The 27,925-nt window shown below is 35.4% G+C and overlaps 1 protein-coding gene across 4 annotated transcripts in view; it reads right to left on the minus strand.

Moving 5' to 3' along the window:
- Nucleotides 1-27,925, minus strand: part of ABCA5 (ATP binding cassette subfamily A member 5) — a 126,435-nt gene that overhangs the window by 21,828 nt on the left and 76,682 nt on the right. For all 4 annotated transcript variants that reach the window (XM_078066011.1, XM_078066012.1, XM_036075599.2 and 1 more), the window contains 14 exons: nucleotides 25,748-25,916; nucleotides 24,583-24,641; nucleotides 16,724-16,834; nucleotides 15,315-15,490; nucleotides 14,643-14,762; nucleotides 13,608-13,746; nucleotides 12,532-12,622; nucleotides 12,219-12,358; nucleotides 11,199-11,318; nucleotides 6,984-7,185; nucleotides 4,559-4,728; nucleotides 2,147-2,274; nucleotides 1,590-1,727; nucleotides 173-286 (listed from right to left, as the gene is read on the minus strand). In XM_078066011.1, coding sequence (XP_077922137.1) covers nucleotides 173-286; nucleotides 1,590-1,727; nucleotides 2,147-2,274; nucleotides 4,559-4,728; nucleotides 6,984-7,185; nucleotides 11,199-11,318; nucleotides 12,219-12,358; nucleotides 12,532-12,622; nucleotides 13,608-13,746; nucleotides 14,643-14,762; nucleotides 15,315-15,490; nucleotides 16,724-16,834; nucleotides 24,583-24,641; nucleotides 25,748-25,916 — 1,877 coding nt within the window. The remainder of the gene's footprint in view (nucleotides 1-172; nucleotides 287-1,589; nucleotides 1,728-2,146; nucleotides 2,275-4,558; nucleotides 4,729-6,983; nucleotides 7,186-11,198; nucleotides 11,319-12,218; nucleotides 12,359-12,531; nucleotides 12,623-13,607; nucleotides 13,747-14,642; nucleotides 14,763-15,314; nucleotides 15,491-16,723; nucleotides 16,835-24,582; nucleotides 24,642-25,747; nucleotides 25,917-27,925) is intronic.

Here is a 27,925-nt window from a genome sequence, read left to right on the forward strand (position 1 = left end):
CGTGACAGGGTCTCAACTAATAAATGATAGTTATTACTATTACTATATTAAATATGCTTATTCTCCATTTACTTACTCCTAAAATATAAGTCTTGCACTCATGCAGAGCAGGTTATTGTTCTGTATGAGACTTATTAACAAACTTTACCTGTAATTTTAACTCAATCATTACCTTATGATTCTCTGCATTTTCCATGGCAAAGTAAGGTGGCATTGCAGTAACAATGATTCCCAGTAGAGCCGCTTGAAAATACAGCTCAATTTTGAAAACGATGTCTGTAATTTCCTGAAAGACAATCACAGAGTAAGAAATGAAACTGAGAATCACTTTATATCATCTTAGTACTTTCTAAATAAAAGACTACCAAAACCTCTGAAGAAACACATTAGGATATCTATCCTAGGCATAGTCTATATGAAAAAACAGGTGGCAGAATTAGCAGGCTGTGAGTTACAGGACCAACTCTGCCACTTAGTAAGTAATAATTCTGAGCAAGTCATTGTATTTCCATTTTCTTATCTACAACACAGAATAATAGGGCATTTAAATTAAGCTTTACCATTTAACTAAAAATAATAATGTACATGAAAAAGCAGTTAACATGTCCACCAGTAGTCCTATGCAATGAACAGGCAGAATGATTTCTGATGCACTCACTGGTTGCTGGGACTATGAGCCATTTGGGATCTTGGGGGCCCTCTTCCTTTTGAAAAAGCTGTACTTGGGAACAAGCTCAGCCTCCTATGGAAACAGGAGTTTCTTCTCCCCAGCAGGGGGGGGCTATAACTCCCACAGGCCTCAATGGTCCCTTGCTGTCCCAAAGACCCAAGTAGAGAAGGAAACTTTTCCAGACAACTAAAGTAAACAGCTGGTGCCCCAAATACAAACTACCCATTGCACTGTATTACCCCTGCCCTCAACAGGTACAAGGGTCTTCTGGAGGGTGGGAGAGAGAATGAAATCTAGAACTGATGTAGTGATGGATGCAGAACTCTATGAACATAATAAAAATCATTGGATTGAAATGAGTTAATAGTGTATGAAGTGTATCTCAATAAAACTGTTAAAAAAGTATAGCAATAGAAAGTAAAAAATGCTATTACAGAAGATAATTGTCCATTTATTTTTCAACATGTGAAAAATAAAACATAAGGGTGAGAGAAAAATATTGACTATTTTTCTGAAGAGTTAATTTTCACATTTATAACCCAATAGTCCTATCTAGAGGAAAAATGACTGTATGAGCAACTTCTCAAGTTTATTCCGCTACCCCAGTAAGATTTTAGATGAACAATACTCATTTTTAAGTTATCTTAATTTTTCTTGTCTGATTAATACAAAAAATACTTATGCTTTAAAAAAGTTATCGGTACCAAGACAGAACTTCCTTGACCCTGAAGCAAACTAATACTGGGCACTCCTAAACCCAGATGTAAAGCATCCCCAAGTCAAGCTTTAGTAAGACTAAGAACTGTCACATGATAAACATCTACAGATTTCCTTTGTAGTAGTACCTGGCTTTTATTACACACACACACACACACACACACACACACACACACACACACACTTTTTAAAGTTTGCTTACTTGAAAGAATGGGGTATTCCAGACCTGGATGCTTTCGGTCACATTTAAATGATAAAGATAATAATTACTGATAATATTCATCAATACAGGTAAAGAACAAACCATAGTACTGTTGAAAACAGCTGTAAAAACATAGTCCTACAATTTAAAAAAAGAGAGTGCTATTACATACCATATATAAATACACTGCTACTGTGTACTAAGCCTTCTCACAGACCAAGAGAATCCTCACTAACTAAAAGTTGATTCAACAAATTACAGAAATAATATTCAACAGATAAAGATAGATGGATAAAGATAACCTGGTTTGGAGTCTATAAATATTTTGGTATTTTAAACAGAAATATAACACAAAGATTAAATTAAATTTTTTACAGTTTTGTATATTGTTCACCCACCAGGTCATAAAACACATGATAAACACAGCTAGCTATGTCCAAAAGTAAATTCTCATTTCCAACTAATGACGTCAAATCAGCAAACGACTGATTTTAGAGAAAATACCTTAATGTCCTATAACTTTCAAATAGGTCTTCATTCACATATTTTACTCTTACCTTTTCCGAATACATCACATTTAAAGCCGCACTGTGGGGGGCAGCAGACACATAGTCACTGTCATTAAACACTGTCACCATTATGCTCCGGTTTGTGAAAAAGCTAGTAAGATCGCTGATATCGGAGTCTGGTAAGAGAAAATAAGCAAATAATAAAGAATCAGTTTAAATAAGAAACAGACACAGACTTCTCATAACATTGGAAAGAGCTTTTTTTAAAAACAGGTTATCTTCGTTAGATAAGACATGATTAAGAACACTAGCTCTGGAGGCCGTCAGCCTGGATTCAAATCCAAGTCAATACATACACAGGCTTTAAAAACAGAACCGGGCACAGTAATTGTACAGATTTCAGCTCCCGCTGCTGCTACTATTATTACATTGAAAGTTTACCTATAATACTCACATGAAATTTGGTTAAATTGTGAGAATAAAAATCTGGCAGTTTTATGTAATAAGAGAACCTGCTAGGCTCAGAAAGGTAGAACCAGGCAGGGTGTGGAGTCAGGTAACATCACTCCTTAGAGGATTTCTGTGTGCTCTGAACAGACAAATTTTATAAATGTCAACTGCCTTAAAATATTAAAACACATAATCAGGTCTCCATCTACATTCTTTAAATTGCCTAGAGCCAAGGGAAAGATTGTGAATCCTGTCTGAGGTTTAAATCTATACCAACAAGTCTGAGGAATGGAAACTGCTCTCCATCTTCACAAAAGCCAGAAAGGACAAATGTGACTTGGAGAGAACTCAAAACCAAGCAAAGGAAACCACTATCAGTAATTAAAAATAGTATGGCGGGTGGATCAGACTCAGCACCAAACTTGAGTGTCAGAGAGAATGGTGCTTTTAGTGCTTTCACTGGTGCTTTCTTACCTAGTATCTTACATTTACTCCTTACCTAGTATCTCAAATGATCTCTCTTCTCTAGTTTGCCACAGTGGCTCTGTACTCTTGAGAAGAGTGCTACATTGTAACTGAAGGAACTATATCACCTGTGACACAAAAAGCTTTGCAAGGAGGATCAGATACAATCTAATATAGATACACAGAGGCCAGTAGTTTCCAAAGGAAACATGGCTTTATTTAGGACCAAAAAGGCCTAGGAAGATACAGTGTACATACGTGAGCAATTCTAGAAATACTAAAAAAATAACAAAAGGGACAACTTTGAAAATACTAGTATTTCTACAGATCAGAGTGAGCTCAAAACAAAATGATTTGAGATACATATACAATTTCCCAAACACATGAAAAGTGCCACTATATGAGTATAAGGCTCTACGCAGCACTATATTTTACCAATATGAAATGTGTATTAAAATCAAAACAAAAATTCTAATGAAAGAAATAAATTATAAAACATATTTTCTACTCAAGAGTAGTTTTCTGTCACGAAATACATTCTTTCTCCGAAAGAATAAAGATTATGTAATAAACTGAGAGTCACATTTTAAAAGTGATGATTTTAAGAGTAATTTATAATCATCCCTAACTGTGATTATTATCTAACACTGGTCAAAGCTCTTCAGGTTAAGAGTGAATCAAAAAGGAAAGATACTAGAATATAGGTAAGTGTTGGAAAATATCAAACCCCAAAGAGTTTGTGAGGTATATAAATGATTATATTAAATGCAATTTTCTAACCTATTTCAGCAAGATAAGCAAATAAAGTTGCCTCTGTTTTGCTGTAAATTTGCCAGAGTTAGCTAACCTTGATTTACTCTTGAAGGACCTTGGGACTGTATCTATGCAGATGAGAGATTTTGTAGGAACAACTGTTCATATATGAATGAAATTTTGTATTAGGTTTAATTATTTTGAAAAGCAGAATCCAATGTCAGGTTTTTTGTTTTTTTTAAACTTGTTCTAGCCTAGCTCAAGACCACGGTTCTTAATTTTTTTTCATATCTGACAACTATGTAATTAAGAATAACCAACAGCAAATTCAAAAATATTCATTACCAATTTAATGTATTTGATTATATTTATATCTAATGCAATTTTTAATTCTAATTTTTCAGTGCTTGAAAAATTTAGATATCTAACTGCATAAATATTACCTACTGTAACTCTTTCTAAAGATGTTTCAACTTCTGAAGTTTATTTAGCTTGTCATAAACTTTAATATGAAACACACTACTCTGAGAATATGTTGCTACCATTAAAAAAGGAAATCTTACTATCATAAACAGGACAAGGTTAGTTTTAAAAAGTGTAATCTACACTTAACCAAAATTTCATATCTGTAATATATTACTCAGCATCAGTAAGGAGTTTTTTAAAACTTAGATCTGTATGGACAGACCATGCCTTTACCTTACATATATTTCTAAAATCCCAACCTCTGACCTATATCCCACATCCCATGCCCCAACCAACACACATTCACAGACCTTCACACACTCTCACCAGTAGAATTTTGAAGAAGCAGACTTGTTTTGTATTTATGAGGTTTATCTCCAGGTTTTAGCAAATATAAGTCTGGAACAAGTTTGATGGGAACCACAGCATTTTTAAAAGAGCGATGCACCAAAAACATAAAAATCTGAACTGCGAAAAAAATTAAAAGCAGAAGCAACCTGAAAGGAAAAAAATAAAACAGCACAGGACACATTAATATGTAAATCTATTTTTAAAAATTCTCCTTCAAATAACAGTTAAAAGTACACATAAAAAAAAAAGAGAGAGAGAGACAGAGACATAGAGAGAGAGAGAGAGAGAGAAAAGAAAAGAAAGACCTTAAGGAAATAGGACTTGGGAATAGAATTTCTACTCTCCAGAATGATCTCATGACAATACTGGACAGAAAGCCAGTATTCAATGACAAAATTAAAAGTTATGAAACTAAGATCAGAGTCATCCTGAAACTTTTATGGGGTCTATAAACTTGTGCTTATAGTTTTTTAAGAACCAGACATTATGCCACATTTACACGTCTATTGTCCTGAGGGAACTACTATATTTCCTGCCCTACATCTTAACTATTTACTCTCCTATGTTTTAGAAAAGATATTTTAGAAAAAAATATTTTAGATATAGAGAAGGAAACAAAAATACAGGGAACCTTTGTTTTGTTTTTAAACACAGTGAAACTTTGAATGACTGATACCTTTGAAATATCATCCACACCATATAATTTCCCTTGTTCCTCTACACTCCATTGTTCCTCTAGAGAGAGGCAAAGCAAGATATACTACAGCCAGTTATAAGGATCATTATTTGCTGTTGGTCAAGTACATAATTCTATTACCTATTCAAAATGCCCTTCTATCTGGAAGGTAGGTATCCTTCTGTCTTATCCTATAAAATATCTGCTATATTTTATGTGATAGGTGTCATAGCAAGTGGGTAGAGAGAGCTTAGATTATTTCAGTTTAGCATTTTATAATTTTCAGAAACCGTCTAATTTAAAAAAAAATCATTCTTATAAATTGTTTAAGTATACCTGAATCAGCATTTCCAAAAGCATACTGCATTAAACCCTAGTTCCATAATCAGTTAAAAGGTGTTTTACATTAAAAAATTCATGATTAAACAGTATTTGGAAACTCTAGATTTAACAAAACTGAAGCAATTTCTTTACCATAGAACCTCTCATGTGTTTTCATATGTTAATAAACAACTCTTTAAGGCAGGAAATATAAGATACAGTAATAAATGCACAGATGGTCAAATGCATATTTGGAATACTTTTGTTAGGACTTGAATATTTGTGTCACCCTCCCCCTAAATTCATACACTGAAGCCCTAACCCCTAGTGTGATGGTATTAGGAAGAAGGCCTTTGGGAGGTAATCAGGATTAGATGAGGTCATGGGCATAGGGCCCTTGAGATAGGATTAGTGCCCTTCTAAGAGATCAGATAGCTTGCTCTCTGTCCCCTGTGTGTCAACAAAGAAAGTCATATGAACACACAGCAAGATAATGGCCCATCTCTGCAAGCCAGGAAGGGTGCCCTCAGGACCAATTTTGTACCCTAATCTGATTTCCACTCTCTAAAACCATGATAAAATAAATTTCTGTTGTTTAAGCAATCCAAGTCTATGTTACTTTGTTATGGCAGTCTGAACTAAGACTTTTATTGTTTTTCAGGGAGTATTTTAGGAGAGTAGTGTTCAATTAAAAAAACTGAAACATGCTGATTTAAATAAATATTTTTCTTTTAGTAATGCTGAGACTGGAATATATGAGACACTTGGCTGACATTTCTTTGATACTGAATAAACTAGGGCAAAAAAGCAAATGAATTCAGCATATATCAAGCACATAACAATATTCTTGCTTATTAAATTTTATTTCTACTGCCATTTTGGATCTAACAAGATTGGTGTGTGTTACATGAAAATATTTAATGTTATGTCCCAGTAACTGAAAGTCTAGCACGCATTGGGAACCTGAGAGAGGTAAAGCAAAGTTGAAAAGATATCATTTTGATCCCAGTTCTACAAGCTATAAAGCCTTCTTTATATTTGTTTCTTTATCTGATACAGAGATAAAACTTACTCTTCCTGTTTACAAAAAGCAGTTATACATAATAGTAATACATACACAATACATTGTGTAAAATAGCAAAATAAAATTTAAATAGTAATAATAATTCAAAAATTACACAATTAAAGAATATTACGACAGTCCCTCAGTTAGACGAGACAAAAAAATGCTAGTTTAAAAAAAGAGTGAAAGCTCTAGTTCTTTTCTCGGACGTGAAGTTATAGCCTTAATCTTTCAAAACTACATAGATTTACATATGTCTACATTTAAAAAATTAAGATGACAAACTGAATTTGTAGCCTTAAAAAAAACAACTCATCAGGCAGGAAAGTGATCATACTTACACTGATCTTACTGATTTACTTTCCCGTTTCAAGGTAAGCAAATGAAACTTTGCTATTGTATACACCTGCTGTTTCCAAAGGCTCATGGTGCTCACAAGGGAAGCCCTGGTTTCAGAAAGAATAAGTAAGCTCTGCTCCATTTCATCAAAAGATTTTGAATCCATTTCTTCCTCTGGTGGCTGCTGAGAAAATACGCTATAATCTATTTGCCAAAACAAAACAAAGACAGAAAATTATGGGATATTCCTTAAAAGAATGAAAATCTTTCTGAGGCATGTAAATTTTAAAGAAGCACACATCTGGTGGTGATGTAGGACAAACAGAACCCTCATACACTCTGGCAATATTATTAAAACTGAATACATGCAGGTGCCTGGGTGGCTCAGTCAGTTGAGCATCTGCCTTTGGCTCGGGTCATGATCCCAGGGTCCTGGGACAGAGCCCCACATCAGGCTCCTGGCTCAGTGGAGAGCCTTCTTCTCCCTCTCCCTCTGCCTGCCTCTCCCCCTGCTCGTGCTCTCTATCTCTGTGTCTCAAATGAATAAATAAAATCTTTAAAAGAAAAAAAAAAAACTGAACACATGCATATCTTATGACCCAGAAATTCTCCACTAGCAACAAAGATACATACATAGGTCCACCAAAACACATATACAAGAATATTCTTAGCTAGCTACCTGTCAAGAATAGCTATAAACTGGGAAGAACCCAAATGTCTACCAACAGGTGAATGCATAAGTTGTGAAATACTCTTGTAATAAAATAGTCTAAAACAATGAAACTCAATAAACTACTATACAACTACAGTAGTTTAAACCTTACAAACTTATATTACGTTAAAGAAATCAGACACAAAAGAGACATACTATATGATCTTTTTAAAAGATTTTATTTATTTATTTGACAGAGAGAGAGAGCACGAGTGGGGAGGATGGGGAGAGGGAGAAGCAAACTCCCCGCTGAGCAGGGAGCCCAATGCGGGGCTCGACGACGAGTAACTGACTGAGCCACCCAGGTGCCCCCACACTATATGATTTATACCATGAGACCAAACACAGAAAAAATTAATCAATGAGAATAGGAAAAAGGATATTTTTATAAGTGATTCAATTTTTATTTTTTAATTTTTTTTATAAAGATTTTTATTTATTTGATAGAGACAGCGAGAGAGGGAACACAGCAGGGGGAGTGGGAGAGGGAGAAGCAGGCTTCCCGCTTGAGCAGGGAGCCCGACGTGGGGCTCGATCCCAGGACCCTGGGATCATGACCTGCGCCAAAGGCAGACACTTAACGACTGAGCCACCCAGGCGCCACAGTGATTCAATTTTTAAAAAATGAAAAATAATGAAGAGATGAAAATTGGTTTCAGTATGAGGAGAGCCACAAAGAAGGACTTCCTTGACTTACGTTAAATTTAAAAAATGAGTAAACATTAAAAACTTTAAGAGCGGAATGGAATAATGCATAAAATAATAATGAACCACAGCCTGGTTATCTTGGGACCTTTGCAACTCAACAGTTTAGATGAATGACTTAGTAAGATGAACCAATCTAAACCCTCTCTTCCCCTGATAAAATGGACCAAATCAAACTAAAAATGGGGGCTAAAATATTATATATCACAATCATGGTATTCATTGAGCACCAATTTACCTTCTACAGAATTTGATATTTTTAACCTTTGAAAAATAAAACAATTAAAATCAGCCAAACTGAAAGCAAGCCAATGTTAGAGGTACATTTATTCTGCACGGTGGACTTAAAGGTATACAAAATAAAGCCAGTAACACCTACATTGCACAAGCCTTCTCATCTTTATCCCCCTTCCCAACTCTACAGACTACTTCCTATACCTCAAAATATTTAGCATCACAGATAATAAGCATCTTCTCCATCTAATTCTCTTCCATCACCCAAAGTATTACAAACATACTCACCAATAATGCGTTCTACATCCTCACCTCTACCTTCCTCTATTTCTCCTATTTCCACACCTTTATCTCTACTCAATTTCATCAAACTGGACACATGTCCAAATTTGGTATCTTGTTCTCTCTCCAATTATGTAAGATCTAAAACTTTTATGTGAACTTTCTCTGACTACAGTCTGATATCATGTCCTCAAAATAAACCTGACTTTGTCCTTTCTCCATGTTTGAGAGAAACATCCTGTTTCCTTCACCCTCCTGACCCACCACCACCACCACCATCTTGCTAACTCTCAATCATAAGAACTCAACTCACATTCTCACCTTAAACTTCACAGAACCAGCTTTGACCTTTACCAGGTTACTGTCAAGGTCACCACTGACTTCCACACTACCAAAGCCCTCACTGTCTTTCCCTGTTTACCAAAACCATCTTTTCTGTTCTTATCTTATTCTTCACAGCAATCAGCAAATAAGTGATCACTTCCTCTTTCCTAAAACACTATGTTGTCTGGGCTTTTACATCTCCTTTTGTGAAGAGAGAAAATGCAATGATAGGTCCTTCTCAGGCAGCCCTTTCTGGCCCTTCACCACTCAACCTCAGGGTTTGCCTGTCCACTCTTTATCTGTACTCTTTCCCTGAGTTATTTCATCCAAACCCATGGCACCATCTATCTGTGGGTAACTCCAGAATTTAAATCTTCAGCCCTAACATCTTCACTCAGCTCCAAATGTGTTAATCCAACTGCCCACTGTACCTCCACTTGGATGTCCAATAAGCATCTCAAACAATATACCCAAAATTTTTTTTTTTTTTTTTTTTTAAAGATTATATTTATTTATTTGACACAGAGAGACACAGCGAGAGAGGAAACACAAGCAGGGGGAGTGAGAGAGGGAGAAGCAGGCTCCTGGCTGAGCAGGGAGCCCGATGCGGGACTCGATCCCAGGACCCTGGGATCATGACCTGAGCTGAAGGCAGACGCTTAACGACTGAGCCACCCAGGCGCCCCAATATACCCAAAATTTTTGCCGGGATTCCTCCTTTCCACAAACTTGCTCCTCCCCCACTCTCAGGAAATGGCAATTCCATTCCCAGTTCTCAAGCAAAAAGCTTAAGAATTATTCTTGATTCCTCCCTTTCCCCAACACCTGACAATCCATCAGCAAGACATCACCAGTACCATGAATATAACCCGTCTATTCTGTTTCCCTATTTTCTCAACCACCCTAGCTCAAGACAAGATTAAGTGTAATAGTTTCCTAACAGTCCTCCTGCTTCCACACCTCCTTTACAATCTACTCATCATTTAACAATCAGAATGCATTTTTAATTTTTTTATTATTATTTATTTACTTTTTTAGGGAGGGGAGAGGGGCAAAGGAAGAGGGAGGGAGAGAATCTCAAGCAGGCTCCACATCCAGTGCAGAGCCAGACGTGGGACTCAATCTCACAACCCTGAGATCACGACCTGAGCTGTAATCAAGAGTCGGACGCTTAACCAACTGAGCCACCCAGGCACCCCCAGAATGCATTTTTTAAACATGCAAATCAGATCATGTTACTCCTTTGCTTTAGAACTCTCAATAGCTTCACACTGCATTAAGAAAACAAACCAAATTCTTTTCCAGATATTCAAAGACTAAACACGATCTGGCCCCTGGCCCTCCCCTCTAATCTCTCTTTGGCTCTCTAAACTCTATCCACAGTGGCCTTTCCTTTATCATCAAACACATCCAACTCATTCCTTAATTAACAGTTTGCAGGGGCACCTGGGTGGCTCAGTCAGTTAAGCATCTGCCTTTGGCTCAGGTCATGATCCGAGGGTCCTGGGATCGAGCCCCACATCGGGCTCCCTACTGAGTGGGGAGCCTCCTTCTCCCTCCTCCTCTGCCTGCCACTCCCCCTGCTTGTGCATGCGCTCTCTCTCTCTGTCAAATAAATAAAATCTTTAAAAAAAAAAGTTTGCAGAAGCAGTTCCCTTTATCTATAAAGCTTTGCAATAAAATCCTCACATATTTAGATTTTTCTTGCCATCCAACTCTTAGTTTATCATCTCAACACAGTCCTCCCTGAAGATACAATCTAAGTTACATGCCTCCCAAGACCACCCCATTATTTCCTTCGCAGTCCTAGTGCTATCAGTAAATATCTCAGTTACTTATTTACCTGTTTCTATCTACCCTTTCTTCCTCTAAAAACATATTTCACGTTTATTTAATTATTCATCTCATTTACCATCTCTCTGGTTCATTGCCTAAAATTTTTTATTAGTTTTGTTTTTACCTGCTTGGTCAATTTCTGCTTCAACTTCTAGCTTTAAGAACACATCTTCCAAAGTCGTCATTGAAACACCGTAAGAAATTACACCCAAATTTGAATGCGTGTCTAGAGCAGAAAATAAACCTAAAGGAAAGAAAAAAAAAGAATGTTGTGTAGTTAAGCATATCATCATGAATTATTCTAAAATACTCTTTTAAATGGGATAGGACTAAATTTACTCTGCTAGCACAGTAGTTCTCAAACATTTTGGTCTCAGAACCCCATTAACATTCCTAAAAATTGCTAAGGACCCCAAGGAATGTTTGCTTATAAAGATATATCTAGTGGATATTTATCATATTATAAATTAAACCTAAGAAATATTTTACAGACAGAATGATAGGCAGGGCACATTAAAGTTGGCTTATGTAGTTCATTCCAGTTAATTAAGGATTTTTTTCCCTAGGAAAAAATCAATTAAATTAATATAGAAAATCTGTTAAATGACATAAATGTTACAGGAATTCTGCACAACATATCTGCATCAATAATATCCTTTTGATTATTAAGAGATCCCTAAACAGATACGGAGACTGAGTATGAGTTCCTCATTAGAAAGCAGAAAAATAATGTCACAATTAAAATAATTCAAGGGTTTACCATATTATTATGTCCTTCGTTATGGAATCATGAAATTGGAAAAGAACTTGAGAACACAAACAATTGTGTGTATATAATTACATATTCCCAGGAGGCTGCCGAGCAAATGGAGCAATCTTTCTTGACAACAAAGCAAATACATTTACTTAAGTTAACATATTAGTTACAGTTTCCTGCATAGTGTTTGTAAAAAACAGAAAGAAAAAAAACCCACGTTAGCTTGTAGTTTCTGATTTTCAAAAGTAAAGTAGAAATGTAAAAGTAAAGTAAAGCCACCTGGGAACATGTAAATATTACACAGAAAAATATATAACAAAGTAAACCAGGAAAACCTATTCCCAATGCAAGATCCTGGTTCAACAATCAGGAAACTGAAAGTAATACCTGCAAATTTGTCCATGTCCTTTAAAGGCAAGCTATACACAAGCTGTTGGTCATTCTGTTGTAACAAGGTAGCTCCAGGTATATGTTGTTTAACCAGGGAAGAAAGAGCTTCAGTGGCACAGTATCTGTCTATGTACATGCTAGAGAAAAACAAAAGTCTTAATTTTTTTAATAATAAACAACCGAAACTAAATTCTGAATGCTTGAAGTAAAGTTAGTGCCATAAAAATTGGCCAAAGCACATTATGGCAAATCTGGAATATAGTAACAGCAGATCAAGAATACTATAAAGTCAATCAAGAATGAATGATACCTTAGGCGGTAGCCAATCCCCCATTTACTTTTGAGAAAAATTGAAGAACCAACACATTTCAACATTCCTTGTGATATGACTGCTTTCCTATCTGCAAACAGAAATTTGCATTTCAATTTTTAAGTTAGTAACAGCATTTGCATTTCAATTTTTTAAGTCAGTTGGCATTTATATTTCTCCCATATAAGACACCAGTATCATCATTAAATATTCACAACCTTATTAGAAAGAAACCAGATTATCACTTCCTGGTTTTTAAATGAGAACACTGAGGCAATGAGAAAACATATCATTTGCCCAAGTTTTACATAGCTTTAAGTGACAAAGCCAGACATTGTACCCACACAGTTCCGACTCTGGAGTCTACTTCCCTAATACTGTTCCGAATATCTCAAGACTCTTCCTAAAAGGCTCACTATTGCAAGCGTGTTCACAATTTCCTTTATAATCAAATGTAAAAACAACAAAAAGCAACAACAAAAAAGTCAGTTTGTTGGGTTTTCTAAATACTTTTTTTTTTAAACAAAGGTACTACTGAAAAAATGAATCTACAATGTAGATGAACACTGGCTTCCTTCTGGGAGAGTGGAATTTTGGTACATGGCAGTCAGCAGGTGCCTCTATGACCAGCACCCATTAAAAACCTTGGGCACAGAGTCTCTAATGAGCTTTCCTGGTAGACAACATTTCACATAGGTTGTTAACAACTCCTTTCTAGAGAAATTAAGCATATTCTGTGTGACTCCACTGGGAGAGGATTTTTGGAAGCTCATGTCTGGTTTCCTCCATGTCCCATATGCCTTTTCATTTTGCTGATTTTGCTTTGTATCCTTTCAGTCTGTGGTAAGAACTCGTAAGTATAACTACATGCCAAGTCCTGTTAGTTCTCCTGGAAATTACTCAATCTGAGATGGTCTGCAGGACTCCCAAACACAAAAATATGTAATTTTTAAACAGTTTAAAACACACAGCTGTGAAGATCACACACCTTCTTTATTCCTTGGGATTTAGTATCTCTATCCATCTCCTATTTGGCCCCATGACCTTATCCTTCAAAAATGAAGTAAAAATCTCACCAGCAAGAATGTCAGCTTCATCCATGAAATGAGTACTAAACACTGTTACTCGATTAGATTTTCCATATTTCAGAAGATTCCAAACAATATGACGAGAACAGGGGTCCATTCCAGCTGTTGGTTCATCTAGCAATAGTATCTGTGTGAAAAAGAGCAGGGAATGGCAGAGAATCCTCAGAAAAACTAAAATACATAAAATTTATGGACATGGGAAAATTTCCCATTTCAAATTATTATTTCCAACAAGAAGTTTATTAGATCTGAGTTTTTCACTCATATATGAGCTAGCATAAATTTTTTAAACTATCAGTTTGGCAAGTGAATATTTTCCTTGTTTCAACTTTAAAAGACTAATATCAGTAACATATATGACATAAGTGTAATAACAATCAGATACGTAAACTAAAAAATAAAACATTGATGGGGGTTGAGAGAAAGATAACTTAACATAAAGCCAGAACCCAGAGTCATCCCAAGCCACAGCAGCAAGGAGAAATGGAGCAGGATGGCGGGGACCAAGAGGGCTCAGGCTATAGCTTTCTAGCCCTATGCAAAGCACTTTAACAGATGGTTCTGTTTTACAGGACAAAGAAGAGCACAGAACAGACACATACAAAATAAAATCAGTAGAACAGTGAAAAACTGAACTATTCCTTTGGTTTTGTTCTCTTTTTAAATTTTATTCTGAACTACTACAAACATATAGAAAACTAAAGAGAGAATTAGAACAATACTGTTAAAGCCACCAGTGAAATGCAACAAATGCCATTTTTTAGGCCATATTTTCTGCAGATCTTTTTTTAAAGAAATAAAACATTGCAAATATAACTAAAATCCATCCTTTCCATTCCCCTTCCTAGAAGTAACCACTACCGTAAATGTTTTATCTTTATGACTGGAGTTTCAAACTTTTACTATAATCACATCCATAATAATGTACAGCATTTTATGCATACTGAAACTTTACATCACGTATTATTGCATGTAAACATACAATAGATTATATTTGTGTATAATACATTAATATTTATTTACCTTTGGATTCCCAAGAACAGCAATTCCTAAAGACAGTTTTCTTTTTTGACCACCACTTAACTTTTTAGCTTGATTATCTCTGATAGCCTGCATGTCCAAATCCAGTAAAACCTTCTGTACCTGTAAAGTGAGAACGTTATTTTTTAAATTATACGATTTACATAATTATCAGTATTAATTTTTAAGTGTTTTGATTTTAATATCAACTTAAAAAATGTTCTTTTAGTACAGACTTTAATTTTGACATGTATTCATATATAATTTTGAAATAACAGATAAAAAGATTCCTGACTGACAGGTCTGTTTTACTTTTGTGACTTCCTGGGTACTGGTGAAGGGATCAGTTAGAAAGCTCTATGTGTGTGTATGTGCGTGCGTGTGTGTGTGTGTGTGTGCGTGTGACAGAGGAAAGGAGGCAGATGTGAAAGGAAAGGAAAGGAAGGAAGAAAAGAAAAACCTATGTTGAGAGGCTAGTATCCTCCAGATGAAACAAGGACTATTTTATATGTGCTAAAATATTTACTCCAAATTCCATCCAATTCTTTGCAATAAATTTGTTTACTGACCCAGAACAGGTTTTTATTTAGCTTTTCATGCATTTTTTTACAAGTTATTACGAAAGGTTAGTAATTTATAGGGAATAAAGTAAAAACTTCTATATGAATGACATACTTCTTGTATTACATTATTGGCTGGTATTCCTTTGATTGAAGCCAAAATGGTTAAGTTTTCTTCTACTGTCAAAACATCAAAGTGTATATCTAACTGTGGACAAATGCCAATCATTTTTCTTGCTTCAAACATTTCATCTATTTCTGAGACTCTGTGTCCATATATAGATGCAAATCCTAAAAGCAAAATATATATTTAAATTTATATTAACTATATTAAATATTAAAAAGTATATATGCCTTAATGTACACTAATAATTTAGTTACCTGTATGTAATAAATATATAAAGTATGAGTTAATATAAACTTGGAAGATACAACAAATCCTCATTTCCATACTATCGGTGATCTGCTTCCACCTTATTTCCAACCTCATTTTCCTTCATTTTCAGGTGATATTACATAGTGGAAAGAGCAAGGAATCCGAGCTTAACACTAAAAATAACTGTGTACTGGTACATTATTTACACCTATATTTTAGTAGCAATTTTCCTTCATTTCCAGGCATCATTCAATAGTGGAAAGAAGAAAGAAACTAAAAAATTTCCCCTAACTAGATGTGTGGTCTTGAGAAAATCATTCTGAATTCCAGCTTTTCTCTTCTATAAACTAAATACAAATATATCCTACTTAAATTTAAGAACTATTAAATCAATGTGATAATGTAAGAAGAATTATAATAAAAATCATAAATTCCTATTAAATATATTACCACTATCATTAAAAAGTGACACAATTAGGGATAAGCAACAAAACTAATTTCAGAAGTTAAACTACATTTTAAGAAATGCAGATTCAATACATGGAAATTCAGCCTTTCTTAAAATATTTATTGTACTGCCACTCTATGAGGTCACTGTGGAAATATGGAGCTGCCATATTAAATTCTCACCTACACGGCAATCACATGCAACAATTATATGTTTAAGGTATTGCTCTTATAATTCTATTTTGGGAGATGGTGTTGATATTTATCATTCTTTCCTTTTGAACTGTTGCTGCATATTTAGAAATCTGTACCTACAATCTAAAATATCTACAGGTCTCATTTAATTTCCAATTAATTACTGATTTATCTTTTCTTGAAAATGAAAATACACACAAATATCTGATAAAATAACAAAATCAGATCCCTTTCACTTTATTAAACATGACTGAATCATTTTTATTTTCTATTGAAAAACAAACGTGTACAATAAAAAAATAATAAAACACATTTACAGACACTGAGGTTGGTCTCAAATCATTGGAAAAAATCAATCAGTACACGTTTGGATGAATCAAGGATAAATAATAAATGATATATACTTATATAAATATAAATCAAGGATAAATAATTATTTTATGATACCTTGGTTAATAACACTAATAAACCGAAGTAAGAGATTTTTTAAGTCAGAAAACTCTCACCATCAGAAGGCGGGCATAGTCCACAAAGAATATTCATCAATGTACTCTTTCCTGTTCCACTGTGGCCAAGTAATGCAGTAATCTGACCCTCGTATATGTCAAATGACAAATCTAATTCAGAAAAGAAGACGACTCAAATGTGATTTTTATTTCTGTTGAGCTATGCAAAATGATAACTAATACTTGAATAATCTTTAAATAAATCAGTAAGTTCAATGATAGATTTAAAGTTATCAGCGTATTTAATAGCATAATACTTAATATTATAGGATAAAAATTCCTTGTTACAGTCAGTGCTATGGGCAACAAGTAGTAAAAATAAACTTATTTTTTGTTATATTAACAGATTTCAAGAATATACAAAACATTGGGGAGGGGTTCTGTGAACCCACTTTTGGGACTTTCTAAGATAATTAAAACAAACAAAAATTTGTTTCCAAGGGTATTAACAAGGTTAAACATTGGTAAAAATCTAGAAATTAACCAATAGCATGGGAATGGAAGAGTAAATGCCTTAGAAATTCAATTTAAATAAAAGAAACATGGGGAACCTGGGTGGCTCAGTTGGTTGGGCATCTGACTCTTGATTTCAGCTCAGGTCATGGTCTCAGGGTCGTGGGATATAGCCCCGAGTCGGGCTCTATACTCAGAGGGGAGCCTGCTTGAGACTCTCTCTCTCCCTCTGCACCTCCCCCCCTTCTCACTCTCTCTCTCCTCTAAAAAAAATAAATAAATAAGTAAAACATAAAATGAAGAAATATCACTAGATGGACATGTCAATGATTAAAGGACAAAAGATAGGGATCTGAAAACCCAGCTTTGAATCATTGTAGACCCTGATCTGATGAAGGTGACCTGGGATTCTGAGTTATCCCTAGAGCTTCAGGCCAGAAGCAAAAATAAATCCTCTCTAGAGGAAGATCACATCATCCAGAGCATCAAATAATCTCTACAATTTTCATATGCAATACACACTCAGTCAAAACCAACCTGGCAGGGACGCCTGGGTGGCTCAGTTGGTTAAGCGTCTGCCTTCAGCTCAGGTCATGATCTCAGGGTCCTGGGATTGAGTCCTGCATCAGGCTCCCTGATCAGCAGGGAGCCTGCTTCACCCTCTGTCTACCCCTCCCCCTGCTTGTATGCTCTCTCTCTCTCTCTGACAAATAAATAAAATCTTTAAAAAAAAAAAAAAACCAACCTGGCAGGAAACAGCAAGAGAAGATCAAAACCCAAGAGAAAAGACAGGTGACAGAAACAGACCTAGAGGAGATTTAGATATTGACACCATAAGATTCTAAAACAACCATTCTATCATGCTCTCAAGAGAATGCTGACAAAGCACTAAAATCCACATAAAAGAACCAAGTGGCAAGACAAAAACTGGAAAGGGTAAGTGAAAAATATTTCCATACATAGTTTAATCAGGTTAGGCCGAACTACAGAAAATTAGTAAAAGACAAGAAACATTATAAGCAAGTATCTAGACTAAAGCAGAGAGACAAAACAATAAAAAATTCAGTAGAGAGAATAAAAGACAACTGGGATAAAATGAAAAGTCATAAACCTGTAATAATAAACCTAAAGGGAGAGAAAAAATAGGACAAAAGCAATACTGGAAAAGAAATGGCTGAGAATATTTTTAAACAGAAGAAAGACATCAAGCCAGAGATTCAAGAAGCACTTATATACCCAAAGTAGAATAAATGTAAAACAAACAAACACCAACAAGGCAGGTGGTAGTAAAACTGCTGAAAACCAAAAAAAGATCTTTAAAAACAGCCAGGGTAAACGTATATACCAACAACAGAGAAAGGATAAAGCTAACAGCTGTCTCTGCAGCTCAAACAATGGAAACAAGAAGACAACAGATTACATTTTAAAGTGCTGAAAAAGAATAACTGTCAAACTAAAATTATATATTCAGAGAAATATCCTTCAAAACTAAAGGTGAAAGAAAGATATTTGCAAACAAAAACTGAGAAAATGTATCATTGTTAGACCTGCATTAAAGGAAACAGTAAAAACATCTTTTTCATGCACAAAGAAAATTATCCTAGATAGAAGATCAGAAATGCAGGAAGTAACAAAGATAAATGATGTGGTAAATATATAGGTAAATATAAAAACAACGCTAGTAACATTATCTCTGGTTTAAAACGTACGTAGAATTAAAATACATGAAAACAAGGGCATATAAGTTGGAATAGGGATAAAAGGGGTAAGTAAGGATAAAAGTAAGATCCCTGACTTCCTTTTCTTGCTTTACTATTCTACAAATACTATTAATTAGTAAAGCACTAATTTATAGAAGTCAAGAATATATGTCATAATATCAAGAGTAATTTCTAAAAAAGGCATACATAGCTAAGAAAACAACAGGGGAAAAATGAGAAATGGCACAATAAAAAATCATTGCTTCCAGTTCAACTAGCCTATTGAAGGATGAGAGACCATATAAAAAAAGGCAAATTATCCCACCTACAGTCCACTAGACCAACTAGCCTATTAGCCAATTATGTATGTGCCCAGACCACCATCCAATCCCAGATAATCCACGAACTGACTGAAGAACTGCCCAGGCAAACTGGAGATTCCTTAGCCATAGTAAAATACTGGATGCCTTCAGCCACTGAGCATTAGGGTGGCTAAAGCTTAATGGTTAGAGCAGAAATAGATAAATGATTCCATACCGAGAAGCTAGGAAAAGGAGAACAAATTAAACTCAAAGAATGTAGTAATACAGAAATAACAAAGAGAGTAACACAGCTCAATAAACTACAAAGCAAATAAATGATAAAGAAAACTAACAAAGTCAGGGTCACCTGGGTGGCTCAGTCATTTAATCATCTGACTCCTGGTTTTGGCTCAGGTCATGACCTCAGGATTGTGAGATCAAGCTCCGTGATAGGCTCTGTGCTCAGTGCAGAGTCTGCTTGGATTCTCCCCTCTCCTTCTACCCAGCCCCCCCCCACTCATGTTCTCCCTCTCGCTCCTCACTCTCTCTGTCTCAAATAAATAAAATCTTTTAAAAAAAAGAAAACCATCAAAGTCAAAAGTTGATTCCTTGAAAGATTAATAAAATTGACAAACTCACTGTAAAGCAAATGAAAAAAATAATCACAAATTACTAAATGAAGAGAGGGAACATCATTACAGCCTCTACAGACATTAAAAAGATAAGAAGAGATTATTATGAACAACCTGTAACAATCAATTTGGCAATTTAAATGAACAAATCCCTTGAAAATAACTCACCAAAAGAGAGTGCTGAAAACTTATAAACTGATTCTAATGCACTTCCATGTAATTCTTTACATGAGAATGCAAAGTGCCCCAAATACAATATTTAAAGTTATCAAGACTAACTATACAGCTATGATAGTTAAAATAGTTAGAAGCAAGGATAGATAAACAGACCAGTGGAACAAAAGAGTTCAGAAGTTAAACCACAAATTTATAATCACTTGGTTTAATTTTTTTTTTTAGAGGGGGGTGGTGGGCAGAGGGAGAAAGAGAATCTTAAGCAGACTCCACGCCCAGAGCAGAGCCCAATGCAGGGCTCGATCTCACAACCCATAGTCACTTGATTTAATTTTTAAAATAACTACTGAGATATGGTTGACAAACAATAAACTGTACATATGTCAAACAATCTGCTAAGTTTGACATGTGTATATAACCATAAAACCATCACCACTATCAAGATAATGAACATATCCATCTCCACAAAAAGTGCTGCTTTAAAATGTCTCTCCCGGGCACCTGGGTGGCTCAGTCGGTTAAGCACCTGCCTTCGGCTCAGGTCATGATCCCAGGGTCCTGGGATCGAGTCCCACATCAGGCTCCTTGCTCATCAGGAAGCCTGCTTCTCCCCCTACCTGCTGCTGCCCATGCTTGTGCTCTCTCTCGCTCTCTCTCTGACAAATAAAATCTTTAAAAAATAATAATAATAAAAATAAAATGTCTCCCCCTTCTGCCTGTTCTACCCACCTTTACGCATCTCCAGATAATCACTGATCTGCTTTTTTTCCACTAAAGACTAGTTCTGCCTCTTCTATAATTTTATACAAATTTAATCATATGCTATTGCTATTTTATTTCTGGCTTCTTTCACTTAACAGAATTATTTTGAAATTCATCCATGTTGTAGCATGTATCAAGAATTCATTCCCTTTTTTTGCTGAATAGCATTGCATTGTATGGGTATACCACAGTTGGGTTTGTGTATTCACCTACTGATAAGACATTTAGGTTGTTCTCAGATTTTGTCTAACAACTAAGGTTACAATGAATATTCATATGTAAGTCTTATTATAAAATTATGCTCTTGGCCAAATACCTAGAAGTAAAATGGCTAGATCACATTATAGGTGTATATTTAACTTTTTCAAAAGCTGTCAAACTATTTTCCAAAATAGTTGTGCCACCTCACATTCCCTCCAGCAGTGCATGAGTTCTAGCTGCACATCTTCACCAACACTTGGTATGATCAGCCTTTTCCAATTTTAATTGTTCTACAGTGCTGTGTGGGAACAGATGGTAGCCACGTTTGTGATAAGCATAGCATAACATATAGAAAATAATAATTTTAATCATTCTACTAAATATGTAGGTTTTAATTTGCATTTCCCTAATAAGTAATAATGTTGGACATCTTTTCATGTGCTTATTTGCTATCCTTGTATCTTCTTTGGCAAGGAGTCTATTCAAATACTCTACCCATTAATTGGGTTGTTTCTTATTACTTAGTTTTGAGAAATCTTTATATATTCTGGATCAAAGTCCTTGATCAGATATATGATTTACAACTATTTCTCCCAGGTCTGTAGTTTGTCTTTTCATTCCCCCTTAACAGGGTCTTACAAAGAAGAGAAGTCTTTTTAATTTTTATAGCCCAATTTATCAATTAGTTATTTTATGGTGCCATATCTGAGAAATTTTCGTCGAACCGAAGGTTTCAAAGCATTTCTCCTATGTTCTGCTCTTTTTGAAGTTTTATAGTTTAAGGTTTTACATTTAGGTGTATGACTCATTTTGCAGTTAGTTTTTGTATATGGTGCCCAGGACAGACCAATGCTCACTTTACCTAATTGTTTCAACAGCATTTGTTTAAAAGTCCATCTTTTCTCTAGGAGGTTATCTTTGCACCTCTGTTAAAAATCAGCTATTCATCCAATCAAGAAATGGGCAGAAGACATGAACAGACATTTTTCCAAAGAAGACATCCAAACGGCCAACAGACACATGAAAAAGTGTTCAATATCGCTCAGCATCAGGGAAATCCAAATCAAAACCTCAATGAGATACCACCTCACACCAGTCAGAATGGCTAAAATTAACAAGTCAGGAAACGACAGATGTTGGCGGGGATGCGGAGAAAGGGGAACCCTCCTACACTGTTGGTGGGAATGCAAGCTGGTGCAGCCACTCTGGAAAACAGTATGGAGGTTCCTCAAAAAGTTGAAAATAAAGCTGCCCTGTGACCCAGCAATTGCACTCCTGGGTATTTACCCCAAAGATACAAAAGTAGGGACCCGAAAGGGTACGTGCACCCCGATGTTTATAGCAGCAATGTCCACAATAGCCAAACTGTGGAAAGAGCCAAGATGTCCATCAACAGATGAATGGATAAAGAAGATGTGGTATATATACACAATGGAATATTATGCAGCCATCAAAAGGAATGAGATCTTGCCATTTGCAACGACGTGGATGGAACTGGAGGGTATTATGCCGAGCGAAATAAGTCAAACGAGAAAGACATGTATCATATGACCTCACTGATATGAGGAATTCTTAATCTCAGGAAACAAACTGAGGGTTGCTGGAGTGGGGGGTGGGGTGGGAGGGATGGGGTGACTGGGTGATGGACACTGGGGAGGGTATGTGTTCTGGTAAGCGCTGTGAATTGTGCAAGACTGTTGAATCTCAGATCTGTACCTCTGAAACAAATAACGCAATATATGTTAAGAAAGAAAAAAAGAAGAAGAATGTAGCAGGAGGGGAAGAACGAAGGGGGGGAAATCGGAGGGGGAGAAGAACCATGAGAGACGATGGACTCTGAAAAACAAACTGAGGGTTCTAGAGGGGAGGGGGGTGGGAGGATGGGTTAGCCTGGTGATGGGTATTGAGGAGGGCACGTTCTGCATGGAGCACTGGGTGTTATGCACAAACAATGAATCATGGAACACTATATCTAAAACTAATGATATAATGTATGGGGATTAACATAACAATAAAAAAATTAAAAAAAAAATCAGCTATTCATATATATATGGGCCTACTTCTGTGCTCTCTGTTCTGTTTCACTGATCTATTTTTCTGTCGTTTTTATACCAAAATTACACTGCCTTGATAAATGGAACATTTATATGAAGTCTTGAAACAAGGTAATACTAGTTCTCCAACTTTGTTCTTTTTCAAAGGGGTTTTGAGAATTCTAGGTCATTTGCATTTTCACGTAAATTTTAGAGTCAGTCAAAATCTACAAAAAAGCGTCTAATGGGATTTTTAATTGTGTCTGAATCTATTGAAATTTGAGTAAAGTTGACATCTAACATTGAGTCTTCTTACCCATGAACACAGTATCTCTACTTATTTACATATTCAATTTCTTTCAGCAATGTTTTTTTATTTTTCAGGGTACAATCCTGTTACAACTTTTGTCAGATTTATCTATAAATATATTTTTAGATACTAAGAGATATATTATTTTTAATTTTAACTTTTTAGTAGTATATAGGAATATAATTGATTTTTCCATATTTATCTTATATCCTGTCCCCTTTGCTAATTTCACTTTTTATTTCCACTAACTTTTTTGTAAATCTCATTGGATTTTTTAAATGGACACTCTTAGGAACTGCAAATAAAGTTTCATTGCTTCCTCTCCAATTTGGATGCCTCCATAATACTGGTGAACCGTATCTTATCAGCTGAGGGCCTACAGAGCAAAAACAGGTTTCCCTGAGAAGACAGAATTCTACCTCAATACTGTAGCATAGATGTCCTGAGTTTCCAGCCTGCCAGCCTATCCTATGAATTTTAGAACCAAGACTGCAACTTCAACTCTGGCCTCAGTTTCCAAGCTGCCATTCTGCCCTACAGATTTCAGACTTGTGGGGCCCCACAATCATGTGAACCAATTTCTTAAAAATAACCTCTTCATTCCCTCCTTCCCCTATCTCTCCAGGTCACCTGCTGTCTGTATGTATGTGTTTCTGTGTCTGTATGTGTATCTATTCTATTCCTTCTGAAGAATCCTGACCACATTGTTAAACAGTCCACAAATCTCAGAATAGTTTCCACAGCAAATAATTATCAGACTAAAAATGTCAGTAGTACTGTACTGACACCGAGAAACCCTGTGCTAGGTCAAAAGGGAAAAAAAAATAACATATATATACATGCATAATAATAAATCAAAAAAGGAAATAGACTTACTCAAATAGTTGAATACTTTTTTTTTTTTTAAAGATTTTATTCATGAGAGAGAGAGCACAAGCAGAGGGAGGGGAAGAGGGAGAGGGAAAAGTAGGCTCCCCACCAAGCAGGGAGCTCGATGCGGGACTTGATCCTAGGACCCTGGGATCACAACCTGAGTTGAAGGCAGATGCTTAACTGACTGAGCCACCCAGGCGCCCCAATAGTTGAATATTTTTCATCTTTAATAGATACTACTTTTTCCTTTTACTATTTTGATGTCGTTAATTTTATTATGAGTATTAATTATATAAATAAAGTTCCCCTAAAAGAAAGAGAAAATTGTGATAAAGAAGTTTAAATTTCCCACAAACTATGCAAATTGTTTTCCGATTTGCACTTTACAATTATGTACTGATACAAGGAAAGCTACTTACTTCTCAAAGCCTCCACATTTTCACCTTTCTTTCTGTATGTCTTCTGAATACCACTGATTCTGAAAAACACCATTTTCTACTTAAGTTTTTAAAGTAAATTATAAGGATGTGTGTTTCCATATATATTTTTATCAAAGCTGTCATATTTAATAGGAATAATAATAAAGTACCTTTCTACTAAAACAATAAACCTAAGAGAGCTGACAATAATTATAAAATTATTTTAAAGAAGCCACAGAAGTATATAGTACTCCTCTCCATTTTAAGTGTTATTCATTCATTTTTCATAACAAGCCAACTTCTAAAAATAAAGCATTTGGCCCAAGCAATTTATAGATTTCTTTTCATCTTTGATACTTTTCTATTTATAATTTATCAAATACTTGTGACATCAGTTAAGGGAGATTAAAAATCAAATGCTATATTTCACATCAGCACACACTTCAAACTATCTATAAATGTGAAGTGGTTCTCTCATTCCACTTTAAATGCCTTAAATAACTTTTTAAAGAATTAATGGTTTCATTAACCAGTTTAAAATTTGCCCTTGATAAGGCAGACCATTAGCCCACTTATTATATCTTAAATATTTCGCTCTCTCTTGCTTTTATATATTTCTCTTAATTTGAAAAACACTTCTTCTTCCATTTTTTTTTTTATTTCTTTTCTCTTTCTTTTTCCTGTTATTTTTTAAATTTGGTTTTGACTGATATAGCAAGGCACAGTAGTGAATTTCTTTGGTTCATAGAAATTAAACTGATACTTTAATTACCTCACAATACCCAAAGGCCTATGAAATTAACAAAGGACAATACAGACAATGTAGCCTGAATAAAATTATAAAGTTAATATTTATTCTGTTTCAATCTACATAATGGAGCAAATTTGAAAACAGCTTAATTGTAAAATAATAGGTTTTATTACTTTAAAAAATTTCCATTGAAACATAAAATTTCAAACCTAGCACCTTATTCTAAATGGTTACAAAGAAAATAAGAACTTAAAAGAAACTAGCTCAAATTAATACTGTGTTTTAAAAATCATGAGATGTGTACCAAATCTCTTAAGATATAATACTTACATACATTTTTAAAAAAACAGGATTTAAATGTAGCAGCTTCCATCAATACTTCTTATACCTAGACTACCAAAGATTAAATGATACCTTATGGCTTCTTTTCCCATAAATTCTGAAGAAACAGGCTCAACAATTTCATTAAAACTGATATTCCCATTAACATTGCCCTCTGATAACTCCTTATAATTTCTTTTATTCTTTGACCAATACGATGGCTTTAGAAAATATAAAGATGATCTCCGTAAGCCAAATTCCCCTGAAAAACAAAAAAACTTAATTGTCATAACAAATTATTTCTAAAAACCAGGTTTTGAATCATAAAAGCAGTATGTGAAACTTATGACCTAGATCTAATGTTTATATAAAAAGTATTAAATCAGCATTGGGTGAAAAATATGTTTTATTGACAAATAATTCCAGTCCATAAACAGTCTAAGATACTCAGAGTGAATGAGAATATAAAGGTGAGTGAAATGCTGCAAATGACATATCAGATAAAGGGCTAGTATCCAAAATCTATAAAGAACTTATCAAACTCAACACCCAAAGAACAAGTAATCCAATCAAGAAATGGGCAGAAGACATGAACAGACATTTTTCCAAAGAAGACATCCAAATGGCCAACAGACACATGAAAAAGTGCTCAACATCGCTCGGCATCAGGAAAATCCAAATCAAAACCTCAATGAGATACCACCTCACACCAGTCAGAATGGCTAAAATTAACAAGTCAGGAAACGACAGATGTTGGCAAGAATGCGGAGAAAGGGGAACCCTCCTACACTGTTGGTGGGAATGCAAGCTGGTGCAGCTACTCTGGAAGACACTATGGAGGTTCCTCAAAAAGTTGAAAATAGAGCTACCATATCATCCAGCAATTGCACTACTGGGTATTTACCCCAAAGATACAAATGTAGGGATCCGAGGGGTACGTGCACCCTGATGTTTATAGCAGCAATGTCCACAATAGCCAAACTGTGGAAAGAGCCAAGATGTCCATCAACAGATGAATGGATAAAGATGTGGTATATATATACAATGGAATATTATGCAGCCATCAAAAGGAATGAAATCTTGCCATTTGCAACAACGTGGATGGAACTGGAGGGTATTATGCTGAGCGAAGTAAGTCAAACAGAGAAAGACATGTATCATATGACCTCACTGATATGAGGAATTCTTAATCTCAGGAAACAAACTCAGGGTTGCTGGAGTGGGGGGTGGGGTGGGAGGGATGGGGTGGCTGGGTGATAGACATTGGGGAGGGTATGTGCTATGGTGAGCGCTGTGAATTGTGCAAGACTGTTGAATCACAAACCTATACCTCTGAAACAAATAATACATTATATGTTAAAAAAAAAGAAGAAGATAGTAGGAAAGGAAAAATGAAGGAGGGGAAATCGGAGGGGGAGACGAACCATAAGAGACGATGGACTCTGAGAAACAAACTGAGGGTTCTAGAGGCGAGGGGGGTGGGAGGATGGGTTAGCCTGGTGATGTGTATTAAAGAGGGCACATTCTGCATGGAGCACTGGGTGTTATATGCAAACAATGAATCATGGAACACTGAATCAAAAACTAATGATGTAATGTATGGTGATTAACATAACATAATAAAATTTAAAAAAAAAGAAAAATGAAAAAAAAAAAGGTGAGTGAAATGCATTTTCCATTCTAAAGGAACTTACATCTTTATGGCTACACAGATATATATAACAGCAGCTAGAACACAATGCAGAACACAAAGCATGTCATGCATGGTACTCATAACAGTTCAAAAGAGGAGAAGTTTATACCTAGATAGGGAATCTGTCCTGAAGGCTTAAATGAGTCGCATCTTAGTCTTTGAAAACAGCTAGTATTTAATACTTAGAAAAGTGGATATAGTTCATGGAGAAGACTTTTTATTTTTTTTATTTTTATTTTTTTTAAAGATTTTATTTATTTATTTGAGAGAGAGAGAATGAGAGAGAGAGAACACATGAGAGGGGATAGGGTCAGAGGACGAAGCAGACTCCCTGCCGAGCAGGGAGCCCGATGCGGGACTCGATCCAGGGACTCCAGGATCATGACCTGAGCCGAAGGCAGTTGCTTAACCAACGGAGCCACCCAGGCGCCCCATGGAGAAGACTTTTTAAAATCAGGAGAGTAACACAGCACAGGACAGGCATTGAAGACTTAGACATGATAGACAGTGACGGTTGCTCACACAGTATATATCCATTTTCACCTCTTTCCCCCCAAAAACTGACACTTCCCATTTTT

The sequence above is a fragment of the Halichoerus grypus genome, chromosome 2 (genome assembly GCF_964656455.1).
Source record: "Halichoerus grypus chromosome 2, mHalGry1.hap1.1, whole genome shotgun sequence".
Lineage (NCBI taxonomy): Eukaryota > Metazoa > Chordata > Mammalia > Carnivora > Phocidae > Halichoerus > Halichoerus grypus.